Source organism: Pongo abelii, chromosome 15 (assembly GCF_028885655.2).
Source record: "Pongo abelii isolate AG06213 chromosome 15, NHGRI_mPonAbe1-v2.0_pri, whole genome shotgun sequence".
NCBI lineage: Eukaryota > Metazoa > Chordata > Mammalia > Primates > Hominidae > Pongo > Pongo abelii.
In genome coordinates, this window is record NC_072000.2 from 68,647,689 (window position 1) to 68,666,970 (window position 19,282).

General features: G+C 39.9%; 1 protein-coding gene across 7 annotated transcripts in view; it reads right to left on the reverse strand.

Annotated features, from left to right (window-relative positions):
• The window catches only part of ZBTB25 (zinc finger and BTB domain containing 25), a 21,503-nt gene continuing 2,221 nt past the window's right edge, over nt 1-19,282 (reverse strand). For 4 of the 7 annotated variants that reach the window (XM_009249157.4, XM_002824845.5, XM_054530202.2 and 1 more), the window contains exons 2-3: nt 7,779-7,958; nt 1-5,499 (exon numbers count right to left, since the gene is read on the reverse strand). In XM_009249157.4, coding sequence (XP_009247432.1) covers nt 4,365-5,499; nt 7,779-7,951 — 1,308 coding nt within the window. In that variant the 5' untranslated portion in view covers nt 7,952-7,958 and the 3' untranslated portion in view covers nt 1-4,364. Of the gene's footprint in view, nt 5,500-7,778; nt 7,959-12,661; nt 12,978-14,839; nt 15,387-16,342; nt 16,476-19,282 lie in introns of those variants that run through there. The other 3 variants (XM_009249156.4, XM_054530204.2, XM_054530203.2) reach the window with 3 other exon arrangements.

Below are 19,282 nucleotides of genomic sequence, written 5' to 3' on the forward strand. Positions count from 1 at the left end.
TAAAGCTGAAATTGACAAAGTTTTATTCCCAATAATGCCAAAGAACTAGTATCCTCCTTACTGAAGGCTAAAAAGAAACAGTGATGATTAAATTACAATAGAACAGGAATTCTAGCAACAGTATTGTTTCTAGAGTTATTTGTAAAAAATAACGAGTTCTGTCAATTAGTTATTGAATATTAGATGGTACATTACTGCTTTTAAGAACATTCTAGAATTTATAAGCTGAAATACTAAAGTTAATAGGTCTAGCTACAGAATAAATGTCGTTTATATGGTTGATTTTAATCAATAATACTGAGAGAACTTAACACGTTTAATATAAATCCTCACAACACCCCTGTGAGGTAGGTATTGCTTACACCCACTTTACGGATGGGAAATCAGAAAGAGCAAGAAGTAACAATTTCAAGAGTTATAAATAAAAAAAATTTTTGTTTTCTTATAAGGCAGACTGTGCTGAGTTCTGATGATACGCTAATAAGAACAAATACTAAAACAGTCTTTATTTTTCTCCAGAAAACAACTGTGTGAGATTTCGAAAGAAGGAAAAATTTTAAGCTGACTCAAGGGGAAAATGTTTGTTTAGTATCTGCCTGATACACAGACGAAAGTGCATATGACATTTCAAATTTCAAGCTTGGTAATCATTATGCAAACTGCACTATATTATTAGGATACTGGCTAACAGTATAGCTCCATTTTGTGGAGATGTAGTCAAAAATAAAGGTTTTAGCTGGAAGAACTTTTTTTTTTTTTTGAGATGGAGTCTCGCTCTGTCACCCAGGCTGGAGTGCAGTGGTGCAATCTCCGCTCACTGCAACCTCCGCCTCCCGGGTTCAAGCTATTCCCCTGCCTCAGCCTTTCGAGTAGCTGGGATTACAGGTGCCCGCCACCACACCCACTAATTTTTTGTATTTTTAGTAGAGACGGGGTTTCACTGTGTTAGCCAGGATGGTCTCGATCTTCTGACCTCGTGACCCGCCTGCCTCGGCCTCCCAAAGTGCTGGGATTACAGGCGTGAGCCACCACGCCTGTCCTAGCTGGAAGAACTTTTTAAATACAAAGCAAATTTTCTCAGTGAGCAATCATGTCTTTAAAAAATAATACTCAGGACACAGTGTTAGGCATATGACAGTTACTTTAAAAAATGCCTGCAGACCTGGGCACAGTGGCTCATGCCTGTTATCTGAGGCGGGCAGATCACGAGGTCAGGAGCTCGAGACCATCCTGGCCAACATGGTGAAACCCTGCCTCTACTAAAAATACAAAAATTAGCGGGCATGGTGGCACATGCTCAGGAGGCTGAGGCAGGAGAATCACTTGAATTTAGGAGGCGGAGGTTGCAGTGAGCTGAGACTTCACCACTGCACTCCAGCCTGGTGACATAGCAAGACTGTCTCAAAAAAAAAAAAAGCCTGCAGAATAAATGAAAACAACAATAACAAAAACTGGGGGTCAGTCCCACACCACTATGCACTGCATCTCTGGTATTCAGCTTTTGGGATTTTTTTTCTATAAAATGAAGTTGATATTTTCCCACTTCCTAAACACAATGAATGTTATAAGGAACAAGGAAAGAGCATTTGCTTTGAATTTCTAATATTAAAAGGAACTATAAGAATAGAAATACAGTTAACCACTATTTTCTTAACTCTCAACAAACAGATATACTTCTGCTTTAAATCAGTGTTGTCTATCATGGCCAATCAGCCGCTAGCAAACTCTTACCATTTATCCAAACTCTGCCCTGAGGCACTTGCTGTCTTATCCCATCAAACATGTACAACTCTACCTCTACAAGGATTTCCTGTGTCAAAGAATAATGAGTGGGCCTGGCACGGTGGCTCACACCTGTAATCCCAGCACTTTGGGAGGCCGAGGCTGGTGGATCACCTGAGGTCAGGAGTTCCAGACCAGCCTGACCAAGATGGTGAAACCCCATCTCTGCTAAAAATACAAAATTAGCTAGGTGTGGTGGTGCATGCCTGTAATCCCAGCTACATGGGAGGCTAAGGCAGGAGAATCGCTTGAACCCAGGCGGCAGAGGTTGCAGTGAGCCGAGATCACGCCATTGCACTCCAGCCTGGGCAACAAGGGTGAAACTCCGTCTTAAAAAAAAAATTAAATTAAAAAAATAATAATAATGAGTGGGCAAACAGGGAAGAATGTAGAGGAGAAAAATTATCTTAATAAGAACAATAGTATTTGAATTGAAGAAGGCTAGGAAATATATCTTAACTAGCCTAAAATACAAAAAATCAACGTTAATACTTGTGTTCTTCTAATGAGATGACATCTTTGAGGGCAGTACAAATTTGAATAGTTGCTTAAGTGAATTGGTAGCAAAAAGTTTAAAATTAGATGAAGTTCTGACCCCGAAGAACATACATTTGTTTTAATTACTCCCAATACAATTGATCTTATCAAGTTAGATTTGCTCTCAACACACATCAGTCTTAACCATAGGAGCCTTTACTCACTTATTTAAGGTAGAAACTCAACTGCCTTACACAATATCCAGTAGCTTTCTTTATTCAATCCTCAAGAAAAACTTACCACTTTGTAATTTACCTAAACTGTTTACTTAGAGAAAACCTTTGTGTCCTTAGAATTAGCTGGATTACTCTTTGAGCTCCCTCCTGATTGAATGCTGATGCTGTTGAATGTGTCAGGAAATGTCCTCGGAAGTGGAGGAAGCTCAAGAGTTTTATAAGTGGTTACATTCTAAGGCTCACAAACCAAAATTTTTAGATGTATTCAAATGCCTATGAAGCTTAGAATTTAACAAGAGGGCAAAAAAAGATGAGTCTGTTCTATTATCCTTGACTATGCGGGGTTTGAAATTTAAACATTTCAGAAACAATTTAGATCTATCCTTTGTGGTGAAGCTTAACCAGCTATTTCCCAGGTATATAGAGCCAGGGAATCTATTATTTATTCCATCAACTTTAATTTTCCTGGGGTTTTAGCTTTGTAAGTGTCACCATTATAAAACAGAGTTAAGTTGATTTATAGAGGGAAAGCTAACATCATGGATTTTAAATGTAGTTATAGAACACTGAATGTATCCACTTTGCTGGTTTTATGGATCAGGAAAAAAGTGAAAACTGTGCCACTGAAAAATTACTTTTTCAAGTGATTTTTAGAAAATTAGTATCAACCCAGGAAGCCCCAAAAATCCTGATACTGAGGGTAGAAACATGATTTATATTTTATCATCTTTCTCTTTCAACTCATGTAAACCTCTGGTCATAAAAATCTCAAATTGCTTTTTAAGGTGTCTAAGAAAACACTCTAGACCAAGGTAACAACCCTGGGGTTTTTAGTCAATGCAGTTCTAGCTCAGTCTCTGTCTCTGCATGCTTATTTATCTATGTGTGTATATCTTACTGTTTCTTAAATATTTTTAATGTCTCTCTGACTCTTCTCCCTTTAACTGTTTTTTTATTAAAAATGAGATATACTACACCTGTAATCCCAGCACTTTGGGAGGCCGAGGCGGGCAGATCATGAGGTCAGGAGATCGAGACCAACCTGGCTAACACGGTGAAACCCCGTCTCTACTAAAAAAATACAAAAAAATTAGCCGGGCGTGGTGGCGGGCGCCTGTAGTCCCAGCTACTCAGGAGGCTGAGGCAGGAGAATGGAGTGAACCCGGGAGGCGGAGCTTGCAGTGAGCCAAGATCACGCCACTGCGCTCCAGCCCAGGCAACACAGCAAGACTCTGTCTCCACAAAAAAAATAAAATAAAATAAAAGAGGTATACTCAATGTTAAAAAGTAAGGAGAAGCCATGTAGGTAAGATGTTGTGGAGCTAGTAGTTAAAAAATAAAACTACTTATGATTTGGTATATCTTAAAATAAATTTTTATACATTATAACATGTATAACATATAGTTATGCATTAAAATAACTATTAATTTCCTATATGGAAGAAAATATTTAAAAATAATCCTGGTAGGAGTGAATTCATGTGAAATGTAGGCAGAAGTGATAGTTTAGAATATGCTTTAAAACAGATTTCATTTACTTTATATTCAATTTGATTTTACTGATTCTGTAATTGGAAAAACTTAGAAATTCTATAAATATTTAAAGTTTCCATATTTCTACATTGATTTCTGATTTCTAAATTGTAATTTCATTTGTGAAAAGTTCACAGTAGTAACTGAATGTTACATTTTAATAGCCACATATTAATATGTCTTATGAGAAGATCTAATATATACAACCTTAAAACCATGGATAAGCTGTGAAGAAAAAAAGTCAATGAAACTTGAGGAGGAAATAATTTATGAATAAAAAATGCCATGCGAACTTTCTTTTTCAGAATTGGTATAAAAATTCTGAAAGAGAAGCTGCTACTCAACTAGGATAGTATCCACATTTTCTTGTGTAAGCTCTGACTCTAAGGCACAAGGCAAGTCTAAGTGTTCTTGTGACAAGCGAGAACTTTTCAGGGAGACATCAGACCAGCTGTCACAGTATGGCTGAAATCTCTGGGCCAATGCATTACCAAACCTTTGGCATCGGTTATATCTGTAAGATTTACCTTTGTGTGTATACATGTGTTCCAACAATTGGCTCTTTCGAGCGAATTTATGACCACAGATGGTACAGCTCATTTTTCTTTTCCTTGAAAAAGAAAAATTACAGTTTAATTCTACTGGCTCTGTGTCTTTGGAGATCAAAGATACTTGACTGATCTGCAAAGGCTCTGTGGTACCCCGGTTGGTGTGGTCTGGCTGCTGTTCATTCTCCTTAACAATGAAGGAGCTGAGCCTGCGGCATTCAAGGGCCTCGCTGTTTTCATTGAGGGGATGTACTTCACCAAGGTCATTACTTTCCAGAATGGAAGCAGGGACACCGAATGGCAGGGATCCAGACACATGTGTATGAAGATGTTGCCTTAGGTTACTACGGGAATCAAAACGTTCCCCACAGTAATGGCATAAGTGTATTTTGATACTGTTTTCAGTAAAAGTGGGGCCTGTCACCTCTGATGAGGGTGAGGGGTGGCTCTGGGAGATCACAGATTCTGGGTCACATCTCTCCTGCTTGATGGAAACTGGGGGCTTCTGGTGCTCCTCCAGGGCCTGGGTGGCAGGACAGGCCCTCTGCTGGTCTGCAGTGCCATCATCCAGACCAATAGCAAGAGACAGCTGCAACTGGGGGTGGTCACCCTGGAGAGCAGCTCTGTTTCCACTGTTACTAGAAGGAGCTTCTTTGACCTCCAGTCCTTGTTTGACAACTGTTTTTTGGGTTGTTGAGATCTGAATGCCATATAAATTTGAGGACTGCACAGTCTCTGGTGAGAACACTTGATTCATTTCAGTTGCAATGTGAGAAAGGTAGTCGGCGTGAAGAAATCGAATCCCTTCCTCCAAACGACTATGATCCACAATCTGTTTTGGCCCTTTCCCCGTGTACATAATGTGCAACAAATAGCTGAATATGTCAGGTTGGATGTCAGTTGGTTGTATTTTTATGCATTCACTGTTAAAAACAAAAACAGACCCACAAGAAATGAAACACAACCTAGCTGGCCTTTCAGTTAACAGTATAGTCTGAGACTAAAGCAATTTCTTCCTAAGAAGTTCGAACCTAGCAATCTGCCTTAATAAAACATGGCAACAAAGGCTTAAACTTTCATTTTATACCAACTTTATGGCCTAGCAAAAAGTCTTCATATATTCAATCTACTGCCTAAAGTTAGGAAACACAGACATACATTCTGATTAGTTCAACATTAATCGAGTGACTCCTAAGTGATATGCACTATACTAGATGCCAGAGGTAGAAAATTGATGAATAAAATAGGTACCTGTTCTTAAGGAATTTAACAGTCTATCAAGTAAACGATCAAAAGAACTAAAAACAGGGACTCAAACAGATACCTGTATGCCAATGTTCACTGCAACATTACTTACAGTAGCCAAAAGGTAGAAAGAAGCTGAGTGTCCACCAAAAGATGAGTGGATAAACACAAGATGGCTTACACACACAATGGAATATTATTCAACCATAAAAAGGAAGTTCTGATACATGCTACAACATGGAGAACCCAGAAAATACCATGCTAAGTAAAATAAGCCAGACACAAAAGGACAAGTATTACATAAAATATCTAGAATAGGCAAGTTCATAGAGATAGAAAGTAAATTAGCAGTTTCCGGGGGTTGAGAGGGTGAGATGGGGAGTTACTGCTTAATGGGTACAAAGCTTCTGTTTGGGGTGATAAAAAAGTTTTGGAAATAGACAGTGGTAATGGTTGTACAACATTGCGAATGTGATTATCACCACTGCATTGTATAATTAAAAATGGTTAAAATGACAAATTTTATATGTTTATAGCCACAATAAAAATATCTTAAAACTTCTGAAAGAATCTATTGAAATCAGCAGGGTGCGGTGGCTCACGCCTGTAATTCCAGCACTTTGGGAGGCCGAGGCAGGTGGATCATCTGAGGTCAGGAGTTCAAGATGAGCCTGACCAACATGGTGAAACCCTGTCTCTACTAAAATTACAAAAAATTAGCCGGGTGTGGTGGCACACACCTGTGGTCCTAGCTACTAGGGAGGCTGAAGCAAGAGAATTGCTTGAACCTGGGAGGCAGAGGTTGCAGTGAGCTGAGATCATGCCACTGCACTTCAGCCTGGGCACCACTGCACTCCAGCCTGGGTGACAGAGCTAGACTCCGTTTCAAAAAAAATAAAAATAAAAAATAAAAAAACAAAAGTGTTATATGAAACAAAAATTAACAGCTTAGTGACTAAAAGCATAGACATAGCTTCAGACAAATCTGCAACTAACTTATTAGCTGTATAATCCTGCATAGGTAAGTTACTTAACTCAGTCTCAGTTTTCTTTTCCCTAAAATAGGGACAGCAGTAGAATTTACATTATAGGGCAAATACTTAGTGCTTGGGTATGGGATAAGCCCTCAATAAATTTTAGCTATTCTTTTCTTTTTTTTTTTTTGAGACAGAGTCTCGCTCTGTCACCCAGGCTGGAATGCAGTGGCACGATCTCGGCTCACTGCAACCTCCACCTCATAGGTACAAGCGATTCTCCTGCCTCAGCCTCTTGAGTAGCTGGGACTACAGGCGCCCACCACCATGCCTGGGTAAGTTTTGTATTTTTAGTAGAGACGGGGTTTCACCATATTGGCCAGGCTGGTCTCGAACTCCTGACCTTGTGATCTACCCATCTTGGCCTCCCAAAGTGCTGGGAATATAGGCATGAGCCACGGCGCCCAGCCAATTTTAGCTATTCTTATTTTCATTCTTATTTTCCATTATGGATCCCACACACTGAGTTTAATTACTAATGTATAAAAAATTATTATAATTTGGCCAGGCACGGTGGCTCATGCCTGTAATCCCAGCACTTTGGGAGGCTGAGGCAGGCGGATCACCTGAGGTCAGGAGTTCGAGATCAGCCTGGCCAACATGGTGAAACCCTGCCTCTACTAAAAATACAAAAATTAACCGGGCGTGGTAGCAGGCGCCCGTAATCCCAGGTACTCGGGAGGCTGAGGCAGGAGAATCACTTGTACCTGGTAGGCAGAGGTTGCAGTGAGCCGACACTGCACCATTGCACTCCAGCCTGGGTGACAAAGCGAGATTCTGTCGCAAAAAAAAAAAAAAAAAAAAAAATTGTAATTTTACTTCTTAGTGTGACTCCGTAACAAAGAATTTCCAAAATGATATTTTAATAAAGCTTATATAAATCACAATATTAAAAATTCTTATTTACAAAAACACATCCTTACCTTGTTTGGTGAATAAATATCATCTTGAAATAGTTAGAAAAAGCAGCAAGCACCGCTCTGTGGGCTTTGAAGTAAACATCTCCAATTGCAACTGTGCAATCACACAGAAAACCAAATTCTCGCTGCATGTTCAGCTGCTGGAGAAGAACAAGGCTATGGCTGGCAGTATCCATTGTGGTTCTGAAAAAAAGGACAAGATAAATATAGATAGGTGTGTATGTATATATGCATTACTTTTCATTAATACAAAATTGTCTACAGTTCACACAAACCTACAGAGTAACAAGGAGACCTAAATTTAAATGAAATTATTCAAGTTTTCAATCCTATTACTTTCACTGCAAACACGGCTAACACTAAATTTCTCCATTATAACAACTGATATAAACTCTGCTGAACCATAAAATATGACCCTTTTTCATCTGGTAAGAAGATAGCTTGGTATGAGTGACACATGAAGACAGACCTGTCCTTTTCCATCTATGTGAACACAATGTTTCTAATCTTGTTTCCTCATTAGAAAAATGAAAATGAGATACTGATTCCTGACTCAGAGTTAAATAACTTACGTGAAAATCATGTTGTAATGGAAACTGCTATTCAATGTTAGCTATAAATGTTAATAACATAACAGGGTATCCTGGCTGAGCTAGAGATGTCACTCCTCCTCAGGGATCCTCTGGTGCTCGGGGGATACCGGCTTCCCAACTCTCATCAAATGTTTGGAGGACTTATCATCACAGTAGCTCAGGAACTCTTAAAATAGATGTCAAGCCACATCCCCAATTTACTTGTGGCCCAAGAGCCTCATGAGAAAGAACTTAAGCTGGCACAGTGGCTCATGCCTGTAATCCCAGCACCTTGGGAGGATGAGGCAGGAGGGTTGCTTAAGCCCAGGTATTGGAGACCCACCTGAGCAATATAGTGAAACTTCATCTCCACAAAAAATAAAACAATTAGCTAGGTATGGTGGCTTGCACCTGTACTCCCAACTACTTGGGGGGCTGAGGCAGGAGGATCACTTAAGCCTGGGAGGTCAAGACTGCAGTGAGCTGTGATCACACCACTGCACTCCAGCCTGGGCAACAGTGAAACTCTGTCTCAAAAAAATGAAAAAAAAAAAAAAAAAAAGAAAGAAAGAAAGAACTTAAACCCTGATCTCAACTGGATTCAGACGCATATTAGAATGTAGGTTCCCAAAGGAAGTAGAAGGCAAGGTGGAACAACTGGGGGGAAGCCTATATGAGGAAGAATATGCAGAATTCTGGCCGAGAAGCCAAGTATAAGCAGCAAAAACATTCAGAAGTACCCTGGTTTCAGGCAGGTGGCAGACTGTACATCATCTTCTCTACCCTACTGTGGAGAGAGCCCTGGTACTTTAGGCAGAAGGTAGCTCTAGTATAAAGGGCATCATTGGGTGGCCAGGAGAACATCCTTTGAAAGAACAGACACTGAAAAAGAGAATGAGGTTTCCACACCAGCCAGCCAGACCAAGGTCTAAGGAGGTCAGTGATGTAATGCAGGGTTAGCCGTCTGAAGATTGGCAGTGGCTTGGGCAGCAGACAGCTAAGTGATCGGTAATATAATAAATATAGCTAACATTTTATAGTGCTTCCTATGTGTCAAAAATTAGCCAGGCATGGTGGTGCATGCCTTAGTCCCAGCTACTTGGGTGGATGTGGCAGGAGGATAGCTTTAGCCAGGAAGATCGAGGCTACAGTGAGCCATAATCATGCCACTGCACTTCAGCCTGGGTGACACAGCGAGACCCTATCTCCAAAAAAAAAAGGCAGAATCTATTAAAACTACATATTTAATGTACTGATGTGGAATAATCCCCAAGTTATATTATTATTATTATTTGAGATGGAGTTTTGCTCTTGTTGACCAGGCTGGAGTGCAATGGCTCCATCTCAGCTTACTGCAACCTCTGCCTCCCAGGTTTAAGCAATTCTCCTGCCTCAGCCTCCTGAGTAGCTGGCATTACAGGTGCCCACCACCATGCCCAGCTAATTTTTGTATTTTTAGTAGAGACGGGAGTTCACCATGTTGGCTAGGCTGGTCTCGAACTCCTGACCTCAGGTGATCTGCCCGCCTCGGCCTCCTAAAGTGCTAGCATTACAGGCATGAGCCACCATGCCCGACCTAACAAATTAAAAATCTGTATTGACAATTTCAGCATGTGAAAAACGTGTCTTAGAATCAATGAAATGGTTCAAATTGAAGCATCTTAAACTAGCCTGATAAATTGTCTCAAAAAACAAAACAAAACCAAACCCTCGGATCATAAACATTTTCACCAGTTCTTCCCATTATGTTGAACTACTGAACCACAGGGAAATGAGACATAGCACACTAATAAGCCACCCATACAGGAATCTTATGGTTAATGATCTGTTGGTAACAGTTAAATTCTTCACTTATTCAACAGATATTTTTGAAGAGCAATTTAATAAAGAAAAAATGTGTAAAAGCCTGCATTGTACAAGGCGTGGAGACAGAAAAAAATGACAAGATGCTACACTCAAGATTACAGGCTCACAGGAAAGATAAAACATCAAACCATAATTATAATATGAAATAAATGCATTCAGTAGCATAGAGCAGTTAGAGAACATGCTATCAGAGGGAGATAAACACAGGCAACTTGATGGGAAACAAGGCCAGGCAGAAAAAATAAAATGAATAAAATTACTGGGAAGAATATGAATAGTTAGATAACAGAAGGATTCAGCTTGGCACAGAAAAAAAAGTAACAGAAATAATGAGATGTGGTCAGCTCACAAAGGATACTGAATATAAGACTAAAAAGTAGTGTCATGTTTGAAGTGAACTATGGAAGATGTTAGAGTAAGAACAGCATGATCAGTTAACTTACTCTGTGGGAGGGAAAACAGCGTGGTAGCTAAAGTTTGAACTAAAATCAGACAGCTTAAAATTTTAGTTCTGCCATTTACTAGCTGCGTGGTCTTGGCAACACACTTAACTCTCTGGGCCTCCATTTCACTTATAAAATATGGATAATGACAGTATCTAACTTATAGGTTATTTGAATTTAATGATATAATGCACTTAGAAATAGTGGGCCCACAGTAAGTGCCTAATAAATACTAGGCATTATCATCATCACCATCATTAGGCGTGACTCAAGACTGCTCTAATAGCAACATATAAAAAATATTAGCAAGGGAAAAGGCTACGAAAAGACTGGCTAGGAGCCTACTATGATATCAAAGTAATCGCAGTGGGAATGAAGGAAGGAATACAAGAGATACATCAGACACAAAACTGACGTGACTTGTCACCACAGAGATCAAATCAAAGGTGAGTCTCACAATTCCAGCTTGGGTAACTGGAAGAATTCATCCATTCCTTCAGATCACACTTTCAGAGTAACTGCCATGTGCTAGGTGTTGATATAAAGGCAGAGTCCCAGAACATTAGAGAAGAAGTACAGAAACCATCTTGATAAGAGGTTCTGAGACCCCACCTCAAAAAAAAAAAAAGAAGAAGAATAGGGGTTTCACTTCAGACACCCTGAGCTCCAAGTGTCTACCAGATATCTAAGTAGAAATGTTTAGTGATCAGCGGAGACAAGAAGCAGGACAGGGCTCTAGAGAGAGCAGAGTCAGAGAGGGAGAAGAGGCCTCTGAAACGACAAGGCTGAAGTAACCAAGTATGAAAATAATAAAGTAGACTAAAAAGTAGAATGAAATAAGAGGGAAAAAAGCTAAGAATGAATCTTTGGAAAACAGAAAAGACACAATAAGACAGAGGAGGAGAAATAAGAAAACATCGTCATTGAGGAAAGGCAATGACCTTGAAGAAAGGAGGTGGCAATGGTGCAAAATACTGAAGAGAAACATGGGGGTGAGGCCCATTACAAACATGTTGAGTGTACTGACCAAAAGATTCCTGGAACCTCTGACAATAGTACAGGAAAGCAGCAAGGGCCAGATATCTGACTGCAGGGGATATTAGAAACCAGAGGCTAGGCCAAGCGCAGTGGCTCACGCCTGTAATCCCAGCACTTTGGGAGGACAAGGTGAGTGGACCACTTGAGGCCAGGAGTTTGAGACCAACCTGGACAACATGGTGAGACCCCGTCTCTACTCAAAATACAAAAATTAGCCAGGTTTGGTAGCACATGCCTGTAATCCCAGCTACTTGGGAGGTTGAGGCAGAAGAATCACTTGAACCCAGGAGGCAGAGGTTGCAGTGAGCTGAGATCCACTGCACTCCAGCCTGGGCAACAGAGCGAGACTCTGTCTCAAAAAAAAAAATAAATAAATAAAAATAAAGAAACCAGAGGGTATAAAGCTTAGACACAGACATGATAGGACAGGACATTAAGGAAGCTGCAGATCAGAAGAAGACCCAAACACACCTCTTCCCTTTACATATGAAAGAAACCTGGAGTAAAAAACTCTGAAACTTACATAGAGCACTGAAGTTTACAGAGAACTTTCATATACAATAACTTATTTCTCTACTTCAGATTAGATAATTTCTATTAATCTATCCTCAAATTAAATGACTTGTCATATCTGATCTGTTAAATCTATTCAAGATTGTTTCAGATACTGTGTTTTCAGATGTAAAATTTTCATTTCATTCTTTTTTAAAGTTTCTAGTTCTCTGCTGAGATTTCCTATTTGTTCACATATACAACATTTTGCTTTACATCCTTGAGCATAGTTATAATAGCTGCTTTAAATCTTCTCTGCTAAATCCAACCTTTGGCTCATTATGGGGTCAGTCTCCACTGATTAGGGTGATGGTTTCTGGATTATAGCCTAGATATTGTGATTAATACAATTGACTCTAGATTCTGTAATATTCTTCCAAAGAGTGTTTGTGTTTTTGTTTTTGTGGACAATTACCTTAGCTGGATTTAAACTCCAAGTTCTGCCTCCCCTATGGTGGACAGCAGCTGAAATCTCTGCTCCTTTAGCCTTAAGTGTGCTGTTTGGAGGCTGCTCCACACATGTACAGTTGAGGGGTTTGCAAGAAATTCAAGCAGAGTTTATAAACAGTGTTTGGGGTTCTGCCACTCCAACATTCTTTTAGGATTTTCTCCTGCACTTTCCAGCTGCATGATCACTGTGAGCTCTGTCCTCTTTTCTTCAAGAGAGATTACAGGTTGTTATTACAGTTGTAGCCACCTCTTCATATCACCAGCTGGGACCTTATGCCAGTCTAAAAGCCATAAAAACGGAAGCGTATTCATTGCTGTTCTCCTCTTCCAATTGCAGACCTCAATCTAGTTTTCGTAATTCTCAAATGCCATCTAGTAATTTTTAAAACTTTTATCAGCTGGGCGCAGTGCCTCACGCCTGTAATCCCAGAACTTTGGGAGGCCAAGGCGGGCGGATCACAAGGTCAGGAGTTCAAGACCAGCCTGGCCAACATGGTGAAACCCCGTCTCTACTAAAAATACAAAAAAAAAAGCTGGGCACAGTGGCGTTTGCCTGTAATCCCAGCTACTCGGGAGGCTGAGGCAGGAGAACTGCTTGAACTGGGACCTGGGAGGAGGAGGTTGCAGTGAGCCGAGATCATGCCACTGCATTCCAGCCTGGGCTACAGAGCGAGACTCCGTCTCAAAAAAAAAAAGTATTACAGATTGTGAAGAGCTGTTGTTTATATAGATTATATTTATCAATATTTACTATATTCAAAATTAAAAGAAATTTTAACATATTTAAAATAGCAATAAACCCATTACATATTAACATATTTTTTCCTAAAAAAATTTTCAAAAACAAGTGAGAAGGGTGATATTAATTTACATTTTGCAATCCTCTTTAATATCTGGCTTTAACAGATACAGCTGGACTCCCTTATCTGATTCTGCATTCAATCTGTTGTCATATGTTGTTTTGGTTCAAGTATATTGAGCATCTGTTCTTATATAAGGGAGATCCTTATTGACCCATGAAACCTCCAGTGGCTCCTTGGACTACACTTTGAGAACCACTGCTCTACACTATCTTTTTTTTCTTTTTTATTTTTAAATCTTGTGAGGTAGTAGAGCAGGTACTATCAGCTCTATTTTATGGCTGAGGAACCACAGGCTCAGAGAAGGCAGGAAACATACTTGAAGTCAAACAACTAGCTATTAAATGGTGCTGATAATACATCAAGACTGAGTTTAAACCCAGGGCCCTTTCTTCAAAACCCCATCTAGAACTTTCAACATTTATACTGTTGGCAGATTTTGCAAATGTGTTGAATCAAATAAGGGAGTAAACTTTTCAAGTGTATAAAATTAAAATTAAACAAATTAAAATCTATTTAAAAAAATCAAGTACACATGAGGTGCATTCAAACTTGTTTTGCATAATAGGAGATCCTTGATGTTGTAATATACCAGATTTTACTTCAAATCACTAGCCCCATTCCATTGAGTTATTAGAACATTTTCTAATACAACCTACTCTGCAAATTATTAGCTAGATTTTTGTATAGCCTTTGCTCATCATTCTTTGACCATCTATTTTATTTTCTCTAGTATGTGAAATAGCTAAAGTTTCCCATGAATACAGAAAGAGCTTAGAAGTTACATTTGAGAATTTCTGGTGAGAATTTTAAGATGTGAGAGAAATTATGGAAAAATAAAGTATCATTTTATTATACTTATAAATACCAGAACCAAAATATAAGAATGCTACATTTTTAAAAGTTTTATCTGTTATCACAGTGATACATTATCATAATAGTTTTAGCATTGATATTTAAGAGATTACAAAAACCTTCTTTACCTTCTAGATTGTAGTAACTCTGGATTACTTCAAATTAAGATGGAACAACTTTATACTAGTATCTATGTTTGTTTAAAGCTGGCTTGATATTCAATATATATCTTTGATTCTTATGTATTTAGAAAAATCTACTGTACTAGACTGGACTCTCAGATCTATGGTAGCCAGCCTGATATCCTGGACTACACAGCTCTTCATTCTCTCAGGCTGTAAGAATCCATAATAAAAAAGGAACAAAAAGAGCAAGATGACTGTTTCTGTAGGAAAACAGTCTTAGATATTTTCTCTGTCAATGCTTACCACTGAGACTTTATGATGAATTTTCATTCAGACAAGGAGACAGGAAAGTTGGCAGAAGAATATGTACATCTTTTTTGAGCTACTTACTCACGGCTATAAATACAAAGGCAAAAGCAAAATATTTCAAGTGCCATATGATAAAAGACTTTATATAGCGACTAACTTTTTAATGGAACTTTCACATGACTGTAGAGGTGTGACATTTAATTATGTAGAGAATGAAAGAATGTTTGTAGAAATCATTTTATCCTGAAACAGAGGTTCTTATTGCTGACTATGCTGTAAAACCTTCTATGCAGAGCTGTATTGATGTCTGAGTCCCAACCCAGGCTTAGCCCAAACAGAATTGAATTGCTAGGGGTGAGGCACAGATTCTTTTTTTTTGTTTTGAGACAGAGTCTCGCTCTGTCACCCAGGCTGGAGTGCAATGGCGCGATCTCGGCTCAATGCAACCTCCGCCTCCTGGGTTCAAGTGCTTCTCCCTGACTCAGCCTCCTGAGTAGCTCGGATTACAGGTGCCCACCACCACACCTGGCTAATTTTTGTGTTTTTAGTAGAGATGGGGTTTCGCCACGTTGGCCAGGCTGGTCTTGAACTCCTGACCTCAGGTGATCTGCCTGCCTTGGCCTCCCAAAGTGCTGGGATTACGGGCGTGGGCCACTGTTCCCGGCCAGATTCTTTATTTATTTATTTATTTTTATTTTTATTTTTTTGAGACAGAGTCTCACTCTGTTGCCCAGGCTGGAGTGCAGTGGCACAATCTCGGCTCACTGCAAGCTCCACCTCCCGGGTTCACATCATTCTCCTGCCTCAGCCTCCCGAGTAGCTGGGACTACAGGCGCCCGCCACCACGCCCGGCTAATTTTTTTGTATTTTTAGTAGAGACAGGGTTTCACTGTGTTAGCCAGTATGGTCTCAATCTCCTAACCTCGTGATCCGCCCGCCTCGGCCTCCCAAAGTGCTGGGATTACAGGTGTGAGCCACCACGCCCGACCCAGATTCTTTTTTTAAAAAGCTTCCCAGGTGATTCTAACGTGACCCCTCAGTTAAGAACCACTGCCTCAGAAGAACACGGGACCAAGGAAACCCAAGAAATTATTTCATACTCTACAATTACATTGATATTTAAGAGACAATAAAAACCTTCTTTACTTTCTAGATTGTAGTAACTCTGGATTAGTTCAAACTAAGTAAGATAGAACAACTTTATACTAGTCTCTATAAATAAACAATTCCATAAGAGTGTTCAAAGTATGGAAATTATGTTGACTACATTAAATGAACAAATATCAACAACTGTAATTCTAATTGTAACCTTAAAATATTGGCCAGATTAAGAAACAAAAGTGCTCCATGGCTGGGCACGGTGGCTCGCTCCCAGCACTTTGGGAGGCCGAGGCAGGTGGATTACCTGAGGTCAGGAGTTCAAGACCAGCCTGACCAACATGAAGAAACCCCGTCTCTACTAAAAATACAAAATTAGCCGGGTGTGGTGGCACATACCTATAATCTCGGCTACTCGGGAGGCTGAGGCAGGAGAATCGCTTGAACCCAGGAGGCAGAGGTTGCGGTGAGCTGAGATTGTGTCATTGCACTCCAGTCTGGGCAACAAGAGCGAAACTCCATCTCAAAAAAAAAAAAAGAAAAAGAAAAAAAAGAAACAAAAGTGCTCCTAAACTGGCAGGATGGGCATGGGTGGGGGGGTGGAGGAACACACTATTTTCAGACTTCTTTTCAAATAGTATTTAGGAAAAAGAAATATTTACTCTCTTACTCCATTACACCTAGATTGGATTTCATAACACCTAAAAATGATATAGAAATTCTAAATCTGAAAATACTGTTTGAGGTAAAATCTGCTGTCATTCCAGACATCTGCTTATTAAGATCTACTGAGATGTTAGCAAAGAGGGTATGAAGTGGAGGTGGTAGATGAAACAGGAAGAGTAGTTATGCTCTAGAAACCTTTAATGGAACTGGGAAACGTTAGTTTGGGGCCTCCTGCCTGTTGGCAGACATAGCCAACCTCCAAGCTCCTCTAACTCCCATCTAACCAACATTACATTGTAGGATGCCTGATAAAGCCAAGCACACAAGAATACTAACAACAGTAAGCACAAATTGTTAATAGACCTTTAAAAAAAATCAGAACCCGGAGAAAGAAAGGAAAAGATTCTTCTTCGTCCATTAAAGACAGACCAAATTTCTAAAAGAAAAAATAAGGTACTCAAAGGACAGGAGAAAGCTGGAAAATTATAATGCTAGTACAGACCTAGAATACAGTACAGCCAAGAGTAACTAAAACTTCTGAATACAAGTAAACGAATACTTCTTTCGCAATGGAAGTATACTCCCATGAACACATTACTCAAGTGGGCTAATAAAACCCTTTGCTTAAAGTGCTTGGAGATTTCAGAAAAAATAAAACATCCATGCATGACTGATTTGTAACCAGAGACGAAATGAATTAGAAAAATATCAAAAATAACTGAACACTCTAAGCACTTTTTCTCTCAATCAAGCAAAAAAAAAAAAAAAAAGAGAGAGAAAATTCCTGCTAGCAAAGGGAAAGCAGAAGGGTAAATAAATGCTTGTAATCCCAGCTCTTTAGGAGGCTGAGGAGGGCGGATCACCTGAGGTGAGAGTTCAAGACCAGCCTGGCCAATATGGTGAAACCCTGTCTCTACTAAAAATACAAAAATTAGTTGGGCGTGGTGGCAGACGTCTGTAATCCCAGCTACTTGGGAGGCTGAGGCAGAAGAATTGCCAATAACGGGGAAAAACTCAAATGTCCATGGATAGTCAAATGGATAAAGAAAACATGGACCAGGCGCAGTGGCTCACACCTATAATCCCAGCACTTTGGGAGGCCAAGGTGGGCGGATCACTTGAGGTCAGGAGTTCAAGACCCGCCTGGCCAACATGGCGAAACCCTGTCTCTACTAAAAATACAAAAATTAGCCAGGTGTGGTGGCAGGCGCCTGTAATCCCAGCTACTCGGGAGGCTGAGGCCAGAGAATCGCTTGAACGCAGGAGGCGGAGGCTGCAGTGAGCCGAAATTACACCACTGCACTCCAGCCTGGGTGACAGAGGTAGACTCTGTCTCAAAAAACAAACAAACAAAAACCCAGAAGTATAAATAAATTTAATCAATAATCCTGAAACTGATGTTTGCTTCAAACACTTTCTTCTTCTTCCTCTACCCCTAAGCAGGTTCAAGTAGCAATATCTTTCCTTTTTTAGGGAGAATAATACTATTCTGGTTATTTTCAAAACCTATTATTATAATAAATACTATATGCAAGGCCTTGTGCTAAGTGCTCTATATACATTATCTCTTAAAATCCTCACTGTGATGACTAATGTATTATTTTCATTTCCATTTCACAAATGAGGAAAAATCCTAAGCTTAGGACACACAATCAGCAAATGGTATAAAGTGGAGATAAAAAGCCAGGTCTGTCTCCACAGCCTGTGCTAATAAACTGGAGCAATATTTTCTTAGCTTTCTCTTCTTAAAAGACTGAAGTTCACATGCTATTTGGAATAAATACGCAGAAAAGGGGCACAGGAAGTGGTGTAGAAAGAAGCACTTTATAACTTATCAAGATAAGAGAACCTGCACTGCTTTTTTAAAACAAGGAAAAACCCTGCGATAATATAAAACCCCCAACTCTTTTCTGGCCCTGTTATTGCTAAAATGGACAAGTTGGTCAGGCACCACCTACGGACCATAGCAAATAAATCACTTTGGTTCAGTGGTGGAGAGGGCATTATGCAACACTTCCCAGCACAGCCCTGGCCAGGATATTTTACGGCGAAGGCACCTCCTCCCCAGCTAGACAGCCTGGCTCCTTCACATTACCCTCAGGAGATAGGGTGGAAGCTCACAGCTCCACTTTGTAAGGCATAGAGGGCAGCTGAAAGTCCTGCTTGGCCTCTCTGGGCAACCACAGGCGCCAATAAATCAGCCACAGGCGATTCTCTCATTCCCTTGCCGGCTGAAGCAGGAGCAAGATATAATGCAAAAGAGCACTGATTGGACTTGAGAGATAAGCGATCTAGGCTTAAATTCTACTGTAAATGACTGTATTACCACAGCCCAGGTAATGAGCCTGTTTCCTCAGGCTTGTAACATGAAGACAGTACCATCTCCTTTTTGATAAAGACACAAAGTTCACCTACGAAAGCAGCTAGTATGATACTTGGCCCACTGCAAGTAAGCAGCGGCCAACTTGAGCAGAATCTATCTCTACTACATGCAAATAAGACATTCAAGGTAGGACTGGACAAAAAAGGTGTTAGCAGGTTATGTAGGTTCCTTTCTGCTTTCTTCCTAACCATACCTTGATATTTCACTGATTGCCAGCTCTCAGAACTAATCTATTCCATGTCATATCCCATCAGTGTTCTGTTCCCTATTAAGGAGTTGATGTCCGATAA